The sequence below is a fragment of the Xyrauchen texanus genome, chromosome 9, assembly GCF_025860055.1.
Source record: "Xyrauchen texanus isolate HMW12.3.18 chromosome 9, RBS_HiC_50CHRs, whole genome shotgun sequence".
Classification (NCBI taxonomy): domain Eukaryota; kingdom Metazoa; phylum Chordata; class Actinopteri; order Cypriniformes; family Catostomidae; genus Xyrauchen; species Xyrauchen texanus.
Window position 1 is genome coordinate 28,340,986 of NC_068284.1, and position 15,534 is coordinate 28,356,519.

At 38.1% G+C, this 15,534-nt stretch overlaps 1 protein-coding gene across 5 annotated transcripts in view; it reads right to left on the reverse strand.

Annotated features, from left to right (window-relative positions):
- Positions 1-15,534, reverse strand: part of LOC127648753 (catenin delta-2-like) — a 143,853-nt gene that overhangs the window by 111,970 nt on the left and 16,349 nt on the right. For 4 of the 5 annotated variants that reach the window (XM_052133501.1, XM_052133500.1, XM_052133499.1 and 1 more), the window contains exon 2: positions 1,579-1,712. In XM_052133501.1, coding sequence (XP_051989461.1) covers positions 1,579-1,707 — 129 coding nt within the window. In that variant the 5' untranslated portion in view covers positions 1,708-1,712. Of the gene's footprint in view, positions 1-1,578; positions 1,713-1,931; positions 2,045-15,534 lie in introns of those variants that run through there. The other variant, XM_052133498.1, reaches the window with a different exon arrangement.

A 15,534-nucleotide genomic window follows, 5' to 3' on the forward strand; every position in this document is an offset into this window, starting at 1 on the left:
TAAGTGCCTTGCTCAAGGACACAATGGTGGTGGCTGTGGGGATCAAACCAACAACCTTCTGATTAACAGTTTAGTACTTTAGCCCACTACACCACCATCACTCATTTTTGGGAAAGGCTACTGTATACGACGCTTGTTATGATTTCTATTTTGATAATTCCCCCACATGGGTAAAAATGTAATCACTTATTTTTCCTTGTTTTGGGTGAGGCATATCGCTTATTTTGAGCTTGATTTTCCAGACCAGATCGCTTGTTTCTCTTGTGAGATCTTGCAACACTGAAACTGGTATAAAAGTGATTATGAGCAGTATTAGTTTAGTACAGACTGCTATTTTAAAAAATAACTTTATTAACAGTTATGTTTTGGTCCGCACTCATTGCTTTTGCTAGTGTGTAGGCCCCCTTACCATCTCCTGTCACTTTTTCTCACAGATCAAGACAATTTATCTTAAGGTATCACATGTTACACTAAGGTCTGGGAAGCTGTCTACCTGCTGACAAGCAAACTTATTACATTTATTATCTGGTGTAGCTGTGTAGTGACTAGAATAGGATGGCAACCTGATTGCAAGAAGATATGTCAAATATTACACATTTCTCACACCACACAGACCCAAAACTAACATCTACTCCTCCCACTCATTCCCAAAACCAGACAGTCACACTCACACTGTGTTGACGATCAAGCCATTCAGCGCCATTTGTATCTGTGAATTGAGACACCAGGTATTAAATGAAACTGGTAACATGAGATGATGTATCTGGCATGTGCAAAACCAAACAAACCTTGCTGCTCCTTAACCCTGATAGCATGTGCAGTTCACTTCAGGACTGGTATGGTTCTGTCTAATTACTGTTTACAGTATGTAAAGATTTAGAGAGTTTCTAATTAAAGTGTTGGATAATGGGAGGGAAGGAATGTTTCAGCATATCACAGCTTTTGGTTAGACTATGAGTATGAGGGAAAACATATCCTTCTGTTAGATTCAATCTGTAAGATTGACATCTATAGACACACCCTTGGGTGGGGGTTACAGTTTTTTAATAAAACTGGATATAGATATGACATACTACAGATTGAAAGTACATTAACAAAGTGTATTTAAGATAATTCGGATTATACAGCAGCAATATTCATAATGCCCCTGTACAGCTATTTCAAGTCATGCAAGTACAGCTCCTATCTTCTTAAATACCAAAATCGACAAAACTGATAGTCAAGATTACATTCCAATATAACATATTTCAAACCAGGAATAAAATCTTACAATGGTATCATAAATAATGCTTCTTTAGCTGAAATCATGGCAAAAAAAAAAATAAGCATGTGTTCTAGGGTAAACAAAATTCTACATGTAGGTAAAATAGTCAATCTCCTTTTTGACAGAGGCATCACAATACTCAATATGGTGGCATGTAGGAATGCAGCCTTACATTCCAACAGCCGACATGATTAGCATATTCTATCAAAAAAGAGATTGGCTCTTTTAACTCTAACGCTACAACAACAAAATCTTGCGTTACACATATACGAGTGGGCCGTCACCTTCCTTATAATGCTTCTGGGGGTACCCACCTGTTCTTTAACAGAGGCCAAGATGGCAGATGTGGTCTCTGTCTCAGATCCATCTCCATTGGAGGCGTTCAGTACTGGGCTCAACATGCTGGAGTTGTCTGTGTCAGAGAGCTGGTCTGGTACTGGCATTCCTTCTGCAGAAACAAAACAACAATGTCAAGAATTATGCAAGATGAAATCCACAAAGCTTTTATCATGCTTCAATGTAATTGCATGAGTAATCAGTCTATACAGATCCTTTTGTGTTTCTGTGGTTTAACTGTTAGCGCATACCAAGTTCATGGGTTTGAATCCCAAGAAACAAACATTTACATTTATGCATTTGGCAGACACTTTTATCCAAAGCAACTTACAGTGCACTTATTACAGGGACAATCCCCCCTGGAGCAACCTGGAGTTAAGTGTCTTGCTCAAGGGCCCAACAGTGGCATCTTGGTGGTGCTGGGGCTTGAACCCCTGACCTTCTGGTCAGTAACCCTGAGCCTCAACCACTGAGCCACCACTGCATAAAGATAAAATGTATAACTTGAATGTACATAACAAATACATAAATACAAATGCATAAATGGCCTTTCAGATTGTCAATTATACAGAAATTAAAATAGTTCACAAATTTCTAACTGTCACAACACTAATCAAACAGCATTATTTAAATTGTGATTGTTTGTCACGATGTAATGCTTGTTAGACATTATTTAATTAAGTGTTTCTCTGTTAGTTTCTCTTTTTTTGACCTACTTCTGTTTCCTAATGTCTTGAGGTTTGTGATATCCACACATGATTCTGAGCTTGTCACTTTCATCCTTTGATTTGAATAAAGGATGAAACAGTTTCAGAAAAGACTTTAAAACTTCTCATTTTGAGAAATGAAGTGCTAGAATGATCTGGTTCTCTCAGATCATTCACCCAATGCTTTCTCCAAGGCGATTGCTTTCCCTCTAAAAAATCAACCAGTCAAATTGAAAGCTTCCCTGCAGAACAGTCTGCACACAGCAGGAGCAGAGAGAAAATGGCTGCTCACATGCAGAATGTGCGCTGTGTGCACATACTAGCACTGTCAACATGGCCTGCCAAGCAGTTTTACACAACCACATCAGTTATCAGGCACAACTGAGAACACATCTGCTCTAGGAGGAACAGAGGATATATAATCATAAAACAATCATAAAACCATGAGCATTAAGATCTTTGAAAACAAATAGTAATCACTGGTGCAGTACAGAGTGGTAAAAATTAGAACATATATTTTTTACAGCTATTCACACTTTTTTAGATTATCAGTTGTTACCGGTTGTTTAAAATAGTTTTAAAATTGGAAAATGGTGCCATTTGGTGGGTTTCTAAAAAATAGCACCCAATAATGCCATTATACTACAGTTCACCAAGAAAAGAAACAACAAGCAGCGACCATTTAGATCGCAAAACAAGTTTGAATAATTGTAGTTAATTTTTTTTACTTTCATAATGCATGTTTTTACGACGGTGTTTCAGTGTTAAAATAAAATAAAATCTAAAATTTCAAAAATGAAGTTATTTTGAGAATAAATTAAAAGTTATGAGAATAAACTATCCTAAAGTATGATTTTCTTGTCATTCTATCGTTGTGATAATGACATGCTGTTTCTAGTAATTAAAAAAACTAAACTTTATTCATCCAATATAATATTTTATTCACATAATGTTATGACTTTATCTTAAAATATTACAACTTTAAAGGGGTCATATCTTGAGGAATCAAATTTTCCTTGACATTTTGACATATAAGTGGTCATTCTACTTTAAAAAAACATACTGTAAATTTAAGAACACAAAACTTAATCCCCAATGCAAAAAAAGCATTAATTAAAACCAAGCTGCAAAAACATGTCGTCTCTACTTCCGTGACTTCCTTACGTCACTGGGGGTCCTATTAAATCATGATCGCCTCTACAAGAAAAAAAAAAAACATCAATGCCTACACTATATATTTGCTCCCTTGGCCCTGCCCACTGGCGCTCCGAGCGAGAGAGAGCAGGACAAACAGGCCTAACTATTCCAGAAATCCAAAGGGATATCTATTTTGAATTATTTTTGTATCTAAACATGCACTAGACAGACATCTTTGACCGATGTCATGTATCTCGTGCCGTATTTAAAAGACACAGTGTCAAGTTACAACTCTGAAGAGGAGACCCCATTCATTCAGCTGCTCTGTCTCTTGCTGTTTTGAGCACAAACTGCTCAACAAACTGTTCTATCGCCCAAATGCTTCTATTTTTAAATGTTGGTGTATGTAAACACGCACTAGATGGATGCCTTTGACAATTTTGATGTGTGCATTTTTTTTTGGCTCATATCAGCGTGGATTGTATGTTTTTTTGGCTCATGTCAGAGTGGATTGCTTGTGAACCAGTCATAATGATTCAAGCTGTGCAAATGGACTGTTATTGAAGGATGGGGCAGTAAAAAACACTTGGAATCGATCGGTAAACAGTTTCACTCATAAATATTTCAAATGTCATGACAGTTTCATTAATTCTGATGCTGCTGTGCTTACAATAAGTGAATGGTTTAATTTATTCAGATGCAATTTGTTGGATGTGCGTTCTGTGTAAACCGTGAAGTTTTGTTTTATAATGTTGTGGAGCTTGTTTATTCTCTTCAGATTGAGCCAATCATAACATACCTTAATGTTGAAGTTTAAAGGATGCGCTTATGCCAAAACCAAGCGTTTCAGGCAGCGGACCAGAGACAGGGTGAAAAATGATCATATATTATGAAATTATAACTGTTTTGATGCTAAAAAAACATAATAATAATAATAACAAAGAGTATGTCATTACCTCATAATGCTATGATGTCATTCTGGTCATTATACTGGTCATACTTTATTCTCAAAATATTACTTTACTTTACAAAATTACAAATTTTAGTTTTTGTTTTTTTATGTGGCACTAAAACACTGTCATATGTTTTACTGTTTTAGTCTAATGGTTATTTATTTATTTATTATTGGAACAAAAATAAAATAAATAATTAAAAATTGGTTCTACATATTGTTTGTTGAAAATTGGAAAATAAAAATGATCAATATCGGTCATTAAAAAAAACTCTATTGGTTGATCTCTAGAAAAAAATGTAATACCCAAATCCTTGTTTTGGAAGGATAGTTCACCCAAAAATGACAATTCTGTCATATTTTACTCATTACTCATTACTCTTTTTGTTCCAAACAGGTAGGACTTTCTTCTGTAGAACAAAAAAGGAGATGTTAGGCAGAATGTTACTCTCAGTCAACATTCACTTTCATTACATCTCTTTCCATACAATAAATGTGAATGGTGACTGAGACTGTTATTCTGAGGTTGTCCTCTCCTTTTGTGTTCCACGGAACAAAAAAAGTCATATGGGACAGAATTGTCATTTTTCGTTTAACTATTCCTTTACTACTTCAGCTTGAGAGAGACTTTAATTTCTAGGTCAAACTGATGACTTAACATTGAGATCATGTGGAATAGACCAGAACATGGCAGTTCAACTAATGCCAGTCCCAGCTGTTGGTGTGGATTAAAGTTTTTGACAATCATTTTAGTCATCCATCTGCCTCTGATTGATAGTATAATGATATAAAACATCAGAAATAAATCATGAATCCACTATTCTATTCATATAATTTTTAGCACCATCAACTCATGCATATGGTACATATCATTAAAATCAACCGAAGTGTTGACTTTCTTTGAAGTGGTGTTCACTTGAAATATTGAGCATTCAAATTGTATTCAATGATGAATTACCTTTGAGAATATTTCATAACCAAGCATGTAAAATCCTGCTGGTACTAGATTAAATGTACTAAGATCTGGCACTGCCTTGCATCACAATGTATTTGACCAGCTGAGGGTGTTGCAGGATATTTGCATTATTGCAGTTACCATGTGAAATATGCATCTAAAATATCATGCCTATTTCTGATTGAGACAGAATTCACAAGCATATTAAACATGTTTAAAAAAGAAATTGCTCTAACATTGATAGTTAAAGGACTCTTAAAGAAATAGTTCACCCAAAAATGATGTCATTGTTATTGTAAAAAGTGTCCCCTTTGAAAGATGGACTCTCACTGTCACCCCTGTCAGCACGAAATGGACTATTCCCAAACTTTCGACCAGAGTTCACAAAGTGACGAAGAAGAGAGTAGTCGGGGAACGGGGAAAGGAAATCGGCTGAATTTTGTAGATAGTTTGTAGAGTAAAGTCAGTATTATTCCAAATCGAAGAGTTTTTTACCGATTGTGCGTGTGGGTGCATTACAATAACCACACCATATGCACATATAATTAAGACAACAATTTGGATTATAACCCGAGTAAGACATCATTGCAGCTTAGACATTCTCCTGAATATCTTACTTTGTGTTCCACTGAAGGAAAAAAAACATTTTTCCAAATGTTATTTTCAATTTTTGGTGAATAACTTAAGAATTTGAATAGACTACAAAGAAGTGAACTGGCATTTTATAGTATTTAGTGTGAAAAGAAAGGAAAAAGTCTGAATAAGAAAATGCATTACTTTGAAACAGGTAAAAGGGCCTATTGTATTGTGAGTCACATGATCACTACAATCACTCCAAGGCCACAGTTACCCTAGAAACAGACCTGTGCTACTTAGTGAATATTTACAGTAATTTTACTAAAATGTCTTTCACAATGGCTTTCAGATGGGCTGAGGCAGTATACAACAGAGTCATGTAACACAACCTAAATTTCATTGTCAGACACTATATAAATTGAACAATGCAAGAGCCTGAGTCATTGTTGCGAACAAGCTGTTATATCCTATTTCATTTCATCAATGGAGCCTTTTAATTTAAAGTGACAAAAGCTAATCTTTTGGATTACCATAATGTATTGTGCTTCCCCAATGACTTTTTATTCTGAAATTACTGAGGTGAATGTCACCATTTTAGCATTTTAGCCAGAGATCATTATTATTGACGATAAGTTATTGATGATATATTTAATTTTGTGTGTGTGAAATGTTTGTAATAAATGCTGTGACTTTAGCCTAGAATTACTTAAGGCAACAAACACAGAAGACCTCTTTATTGGGGCTCTACCGTGTCTGAATGCTTAATCTGTCTATGACATCATGCTTGATCTCACTAACTGGCTGCCGTTTCCATAGAGATATCTATCCATTATAACAGTCTCTCGCCAATAAGGCAACCACAAGGCTCACAGTTGATCATATCAGTGATACACAACAAACTAATTATTGCCTCACACTGATGAGTCAAAGTGTGGTTGCATGGCAAAACACTAGGCACAATAATATTTCTAAATGGATCTGAATAAAAATGCCATCTTACCCCAAGACCTGACCACCCAGTGAAACACCAGATGTTATATTGTCCTTACTCTATAACAGTAGTTCCCAAACTTTATTAAACTACAGCACCCATTTATAGTATTTTTTTTCCTCACAGCACCCCAACCAATAAAAAATAAATAAATAAACAAATAGGGCTGGGTATCACCTCACAATATGATACGTCTTGTGATACAAGTTACGATTCTATATATCGCGATATATCACAATTTCATGATTCGATTTTTATTTTTACAATTCATTTGTGTATATTTCAGTTATAATGTCCATTTTTCTTACATACAGTATGAAATAAATTATCTTTCAACTAGTGCTGTTATTCATTATACAGGGAATCTTCTAACTTGTTAAATTACAAACATACAGTATCAACTTATCTAATTTATTTTATCATTAGTTTTTCATCATATTTGGTGACATTTTAGCTTTTTAAAAAGATAGTCCAATAAACATGATATAATGAAATTGCACATACTATATTGCACACAAATATATTATATTGTTACAAGTTTGCTGTTTACATGGCTAATTTGTACTATTTACAAGTATTTACTTAGATATGTAGAACAAGTGCTAATGTGGCAGGGACTTTGACAGTAGTGTTTGTTTGATCAAATGGCTTCTTTACAGCATCCATGCTATGTGTGATTACAATTAAATGTTTCTTTTTGTTGTTTTTGATTTAAAAAAACTGTCTGTTTTGAATAATTGAGACATTATTAAACAACAAATTGTTTGCTTGGATCTAGTCTTTGGAATCACATTACACAGAAATAGTCAAAATGTTTACTCTCAGCATGCAGTGAGAAGATCTTGTGGCTGAACTTCGTCACTACACCACTCAAACACTGGTGAGTGAAATATAAAAACTTACCAGCCAGTGGATAATCACAGAGGACAATTTTTGTAGCATATAGGAAGTATATATGCACATATGATTGTAAGGATTGCAGATAGAAAGAAAGAGCGGCATCTTAGCATTTTAAGAATCGACACTGAGATCATATAAATAAAGATTAATAAGAACATTTATATTTTTGCCTGGCCCTAGATTCAAACACGATTCAAAATTAATTATTCAAGAGCTAGTAATAAAATAGAGAACAGACTAAACAGTGCTTTATGTTTTTTCAGTATCAGCAGCAATTAAAAAATACTGTGATATAAAAACATTAAAAAGTTAATCTAATGAAAAACATAACTACTTTAATTACTGACATAATCTTTACTGGCTGATTATTAGATATACATTCATACAGATTCTATACAGTTAGAGTTTGAATAAAAAGCAAAACTGTCATAAAACTTTTTGGACTTTTATCTTTTTGTTCGTGTCAATATCTTTATTTGATTGGTATTTTGAGAAATACGATTTTTGTCCTGTCTGCATCATACATTAATGGCTGTGTTTGTATTGATATTGCGTCAAGATGGCACAGATTTTTTTCCTGTCTGTTTATGCTCTAATACATTAACGACTGTGTTTACATTCATTTAATGTAAAGATGGGCATTTTGAAGCACATTTAAATGTTCATGCATGCAGCTTCATTCACCAATAGTATCCAGCTGCAGACCCGCAGCACCACCAGTTTCAGAACCCCAGCGCCAGAACCTGAAGTGAGGGGCGGAGCTTACGTTCTAAACCGAGTAGCGCCACCTAACGTTTTGGAGAGTAGGCTACGCCACCAGTTTCAGAACCCCAGCGCCAGAACCTGAAGTGAGGGGCGGAGCTTACGTTCTAAACCGAGTAGCGCTACCTAACGTTTTGGAGAGTAGGCTACACCACCAGTTTCAGAACCCCAGCGCCAGAACCTGAAGTGAGGGGCGGAGCTTACGTTCGAAACCGAGTAGCGCCACCTAACGTTTTGGAGAGTACTTTGCTTTTATTACAAACGAAACATCATACTTTATACGTATGTTATAATGATTCTTTAAGGTACAGTACAATAAGCATTTTAAAACATTGATCTTGTGTAATATAATTGTATATAGTTATCCGTTTCATTGTATTATGAGAGTTACTTCCTGATCATGACGGTGAAAAAAAATGCTTGAAACTTATGGGCATTTTATATAAAATATACTTTATTTCACATGAACATGTGCAGCATGCATTTTTCTTTATGTAAAATAAAACATGTCAAAAAACTAAAAAAGAGAGAAAATTCAGCATCATTTTAAAAGATTCAATAAAAATATATACAACAAATGACCAATTCACCCCTAGGCCCATTTTATCATGACAATCCTGTATAAATTAAACTTAAAATGTATCAAATGAGGAATTCACTGTCAGGCCCATTTTGTCCTTACATTCTTGCTAAAATAACTCCATGTCATCCCTGAACACAAAATGAAATAGAAAGGGCTCTCTGGAAGCTTCTGACTGTTCCAGGAGATTGTTGCGGGCCTTTTCCTTGTGGTCTTCATTCATTCGAAATGTCTCTATAAGAGATGAAAGCACCACACAATAATCTCAACGTAAAAAAAAAAAACTCAACTATAAGGTAACATTAACTCACAAACAATGCATATAACAGAGGAACGTGGAACAAACACTTTAACACCTTCACAAGATGTCTTCAAAACGTCACCGCAAGGCTCATTTACAACTTAATATATGCAATAATTTTTCACAAAATGATGTCAAAAACGTTACACAACTCACCATGCTCTCCGCCATGCTTGTCTCATTGTCAATAACTCCGCCCCTCACTTCAGGTTCTGGCGCTGGGGTTCTGAAACTGGTGGTGCTGCGGGTCTGCAGCTGGATATGTCTCGCATTCACCACTAGACAAGAGTGCTCTATAGTACACTCGTAGACATATACATGTGAGCATTTGAAAGCAGCCGGCTGTAGTTAAACAGCTTGCAGATACCGATTTGAATCAGTACTCGGCACTACCAATACTTTTACAGGTGGCTAATCAAATTTCAAACTGAGCAGATTTCGCTGCATCCCTAGCTAGCCCTGGCGGCACCCGGTTTGGGAACCACTGCTCTATAATGCCACTTTATACACAAAAAGATTTACCTACACTCAAAAGTACTTAAGATGTTTGACTAGTGTTGCAAGTGGCAAGCTTTACAATTAGAAGTCATGTAATTCCACTAGATCCCACACACACACACAATAGTGTTCTGGAGGTGATCTCAGGCTTGATTAGATGGTGGGATTAATGGGACAAAGAAAATTAGGGCAATGCATCATCAAGTCCATGTGAATCAGCACTCGCAACCAATTATTCCCCACATAAACAGGATATTCAGTGATAAAAATATGGTGGGACATGATATTATAGGACACAACCTTGACCTCTTCGATATACCTCCTTGAAAATACAACAATTCCACCAGGTTAGTGTGGAACACACAGAAAACCCTATTAAGTTGACTCTTCTCATTTGATTCAGTAAGCTTGTTCCATCAATTGAATTGAGTAATGGCATCTCCAAAACTTATGTGATTAAGTTCAATTAACTTGGTGTTCATTTAGAATGAACACAAATTTTAGGTTATAGATGCGAGCAGACTTAACTCAGACTCCCTGTCTGTCACTCAAAGTGTCGATGTAGTAACACTAGGGGGTCGATCTTGAGAGCCCCAATCACCTACGCTTAAAATAGGAAAGGCCAATGAGAATTGGTGAGTGGAGTTTGCATGCCACTCTCCACTCCAGACATACGGGTATAAAAGGAGATGGCGTGCACCACTCACTCATATTTTTCCTTCGAGTGCATGCTGTGTTCGTCTTTTCACCTCTTGCTTACGCTGCTGGATTTTACGGCACATATCAGTGGTCACCCTCGCACGGTCGAGTGTTGTACTTCCCCCTGGGCGCTTCGGCGGCTGAGTCTACAGCTGCTAAAAGAGTATATTCAAAAGACTATATTTCCACCTAAAAGAGCTTATTTTTAATTATTAAGCACTGTTCGGTGATGAACATGGCAGAGGAGTTACGGCACCAGGCCCTGTACTCGTGGTATGCCCCTTTTCAGGTGAGCCTGTGTGCTCTGGCTCAGTGCTCCATACGTGGTGATTCCTCTTGGTAATCCCATATGATGAGTTTTCACTGTTCGGTGTACCCTGTGTTTCCCCTCGCCAGAGCTTTCTCTGCATTGGCCACTGTTGCTGCATACCTTCTCTGTAGATAGGTTCCTCCGGTGGCTTCCCCGTTGGTAAGTCCATGTGAGGTATTCTCCATATGTTAACCTCCCTCCAGTAGGATGTCGTCTCCGTAGTGCCCTCCCTCCTGGAGAGGGAAGAGCACATCCCATCGCTATTCTAGACAGTGCTCGGCAGAAAATTGCTCAAAAGCAAATCAGGAAAGGCTCTGCTGGTAGCCTCCTTGGGTGAGTGCCTCCTCCCCCCTTAACGGGACAAGGGAGACACCTTGCCTAACTCACTGGAAGGTCACAACGTGGGTGAGTGCTCGCTGCGAGGCACACATCAGCCTGCCCATGTCCACTCTTCCGTACCTCGTGACGCGGTTCAGCACCTGCGGCGTTTCCTATAGGATCCCCTAGTGTCACTACATTGACACAGCGTCGAGTGAGTGACAGACAGGTAATGTCTTGGTTACTGATGCAACATCTGTTCCCTGATGGAGGGAACGAGACATTGTGTCCCTCCTGCCGCAGCACTGAACCGGCCACTGACATGGCTGGGACTCTCTATCGGCTCCTTAGCATAAATCTGAATGAGTGGTGCACGCAATCTCCTTTTATACCCGTATGTCTGGGGCGGAGAGTGGCATGCAAATTTCATTTGCCAATTCTCATTGGCCTTTTCTATTTTAAGCAAAGGTGATTGGTGCTCTCAAAATCGAATCTCTACTGTTACTAAGACGTTTTCTATTTAAATATTGTTGTTTCTACTGTTAATAATTGTAATTTAATTGATTTAATTTTAGATCAAACAATAGCCCAGCTCAAATAAAGAACATAACTGATTCTAGGAAATGTATATATACCTGCACTTTACCTGCACATGCACGAGAATTAGTCAACAGGATCAAACTTGACCAAATGGGACACTGATTATGCTAATGGTGACATCACACGAAATAACATAAAAATAACAAAATAACAAAAAAATAAAAAATACTACAAAAGAGCTAAAACCTCTATGGATTCTTAATTATAACTACTTAAATACACCATTGACCATGGAAACATAATATAATAGTTATAGCACTAAGCTTTATGGGTATTCACCATAGCCTTAATTTTGTACTCAAGAGTTAGTAACACTTTCTTAACACAAATTCTTAAGTCTAAGGATTTTTAAGATAAATAAGTTCAATAAACTGAAATATTTGAGTTATAAGCCCAAAACCTGACATTTCATGTAATACTTAATTAAGACAACTTGATATTTCCAGTAATGGCAACTTTAGGGTTTAAAGTGCAGCTCTGCATTTCATAAGGTGGCCATGGCCCCTCCATCAGCATTATCATGCCATTAATATATTAAAAGGTGCTGTAAGTGATTTTGTCATGGAAAGGTATGCAAAATGTTCCTACTCCCTGAAAGACATCACTGAAATAAATGTCATGAGATATCTCACCAGTCTCTGTGACAGCTCTAGATTTAAAAAAAATAATTAGTCCTTGGGCCACGGTCTCTGACACTTTCTGCCTGTCAATCTTTTTGCACGTTCTCTTAGTATTGTTTTTGCAGCGAATTATTGAGGCTTAATGTCATATTCTGATTTATAATTGGTCAGTTGAGGGTGCTATTTCGCTACTGTTGTGTTTGACAACCGTTGGAACATGCTTTGTGTCATTTCAGCAGTATCAGTGCAGTGTTTTGTAAAGAGGGGGCATGGCTAAATAAATTGCTCAGTCTCATGGAAGATAGAGCAGCTAAAATCATTTACAGCACCTTTAATGTGCAGTGACAATTATAAGTAAGCCGTTCATTGGTTTACCTACCCCAAAACTATAAACACTGTGGCTCTGTGACAAAACATTGAGGCTTATATTTATACTGTACCCTTTCAACCAATCATATCACTTTCTAGCAAAACCAATTTTGTGAGTTTGGGATGTGGCTTCCTGTAATGAGCTTGCGAAGTAACCAATCAGACGAGATCGACTGAACCTGAGGCGGTGCGGCTCATAATGCCTGAAAAAGTTTTATGGAAAGGAAAATAACTTTGCCATTAACAGATACAGGGCTACAATTTGAACAGACACAAAAGACAGAGACATAGACGCATTTACAAGGTGGAGTAATGAAATGGACAGACAAAGTTAATAGGCTCAATTTGGATTTCATGTTGACATAAATAACTATAATTTCGATCTAAATATTTACGTAAAATCTTAAGTGGAATAATTATACAAAAAAATATTTATTACAAATTATATTAGTTGTACTAATTTATACTGCATGTACAAGTGGGAAAATTTTAAAAATATCAAATATGGACCAAAAAATATTATGGACCTCAGACATTGTACATTAATAAACTAGATGCCTGGACTGTCATTGCAGTCTCAGACCTACATTACAATATTAATACTCTATAAAGAAAAAAAGGGTTCCCCTTCTGTCACTCACTAGACGTTGTGTCGAGGAAGTGACACTAGGGGTTGATCTTGAGAGCCCAAAACACCTTCAGATCTTTGAGAAAAGGCCAATAAGAATTGGTGAGTTGAATTTGCATGCCACTCCCCCTGACATACGGGTATAAAAGGGAGGCCAGCGGGCAAGTTCATTCCGATTTCTTCTTTGGAGTCGATCGGTCACACTACAGCAAGCTGAAGTCGTCTGCTCACTCATTCACTTTCCCTCTCAGAGTGTTACTGTTGGATCTACGGCAATTTGCAGTGGTCTCTCTCCACTCTGGCCACTTTACAAGTGCGGCTCTCCATCTTCCGAGGGAGCGCCTCTTCAGCCGTTCCCCTTCCCGGCCCTCCTACCTACGGGTACAGCGCTGATGTGGCTGACACTGGAGACATTGCACAGGCTTCACTGGGTACAGTCCCAACAGGTAATTGCTTGTGGGCCGCCCACCCCACAGCGAGCTCGCTGGCCTCTGTCCATCTCCGGGATGAGACAGGCAGCTCGCATCAGTGCCAGCCTAATGTCTCTACCGGGTCCCGAGACCCGGATGAGATGTCGATCACTGCATTGGAGGGCGTCCTAGCGGTGTTGGATGCTGAAGACTTCGGGAGTGGCAGCCAGGTCTGAGGTGGATGCCAAACTCACTGCCATGCTTTCCCGGGCCACCACGAGTGTCAGGCTTGAGTGGAACTCTCCGCCCGTCCCATATCACTCACTGCTAGATGACTGGTTTCTCGGTTCAGCTCGTCCACACTCACTACCCTCGAAGGTGGAGTGGCTGAGGGTTTTACCACGATTCCCCAGGTGGATAAGGTGATCGCGCCACACTTGTGGCCGCTCTGGGTGCCGCCACCTGGCAGAATCGACCGGCACTCCCTTCCCGAGCCTGCAGGGCGACGTCGTCTCTGGCTACGAAAGCCTACAGCTCTGCCGGTCAGGCTGCCTCAGCCTTGCACGCCATGGCCCTTCTACAAGTCCATCAGGCTAAGGCACTAAGAGATCTGCACGAGGGTATTTCTGATCCCGATGTGCTGCAAGAACTGCGCTCGGTGACCGATCTTGCCCTTCAAGTGACGAAGGTCACAGCGTGTGCCATCGGGTAGACGATGTCCACACTCATGGTCCAGGAGCACCACATATGGTTGAACCTGGCTGAGATGAGGGAGGCAGACAAGGCACACTTAATTAATGCCCCCATCTTTTCTCAAAGATCTGAAGGTGTTTTGGGCTCTCAAGATCAACCCCTAGTGTCACTTCATTGACATAACATCTCGTTCCCTCCATCAGGGAATGGAGGTTACAGCAGTAACCAATATGTTATTTACAGATTCATAATAGTCATAAAGACATTTATTATACCTTTTGTATTCTGACCGTGGAAAGATTTGTGTATTTATTGTTTCGACAGAAAACTGACAACATTGGGAATGAAACAGCAATACAATTCTGAGCAAACTTTAAGATTAAAATGTTCAATAAGGTCTTAAAGAAAATGACGTTATGCACTCCTGAGTGCACAGAAATTGGACTGGAGATAATATGCCCTTTATATTACAATCAGTATATTCATTTAGCAATGTCTTAGCTCTACCTGTAAACATTCTTATTGTTCCAGAAATGCATTATTCATATATTGTAGCAAATTAAATCAATTGCATTTTCTGCTATTGTGAGAAAGTCACCACTAAAACACAAAATTAATATGAATCCAATAGGATGATAAGACCAAATATGGTTATTCACTATATAGCACATCTTGCCCCATAAGATAAGGTTTTAGAGCTAATTAACAATCAATAAGTTCTCAGTGGTGAGATGTACAGTTTTTCTAGACAAGTCTCCATGCCCAAAATGTCAATGATACATTGAGACGCAGAGCAAATGTGAGGCAATTAAAATGCTTCTCGAATGGTGTTCTCAAAGGACACCTGAGTGTGACATCGATGATAAAGTGTAATTATGTGAAGTTTGTTGTGATCAAACAGGCCCCACTGCTTATTCTGGGTTTTCTC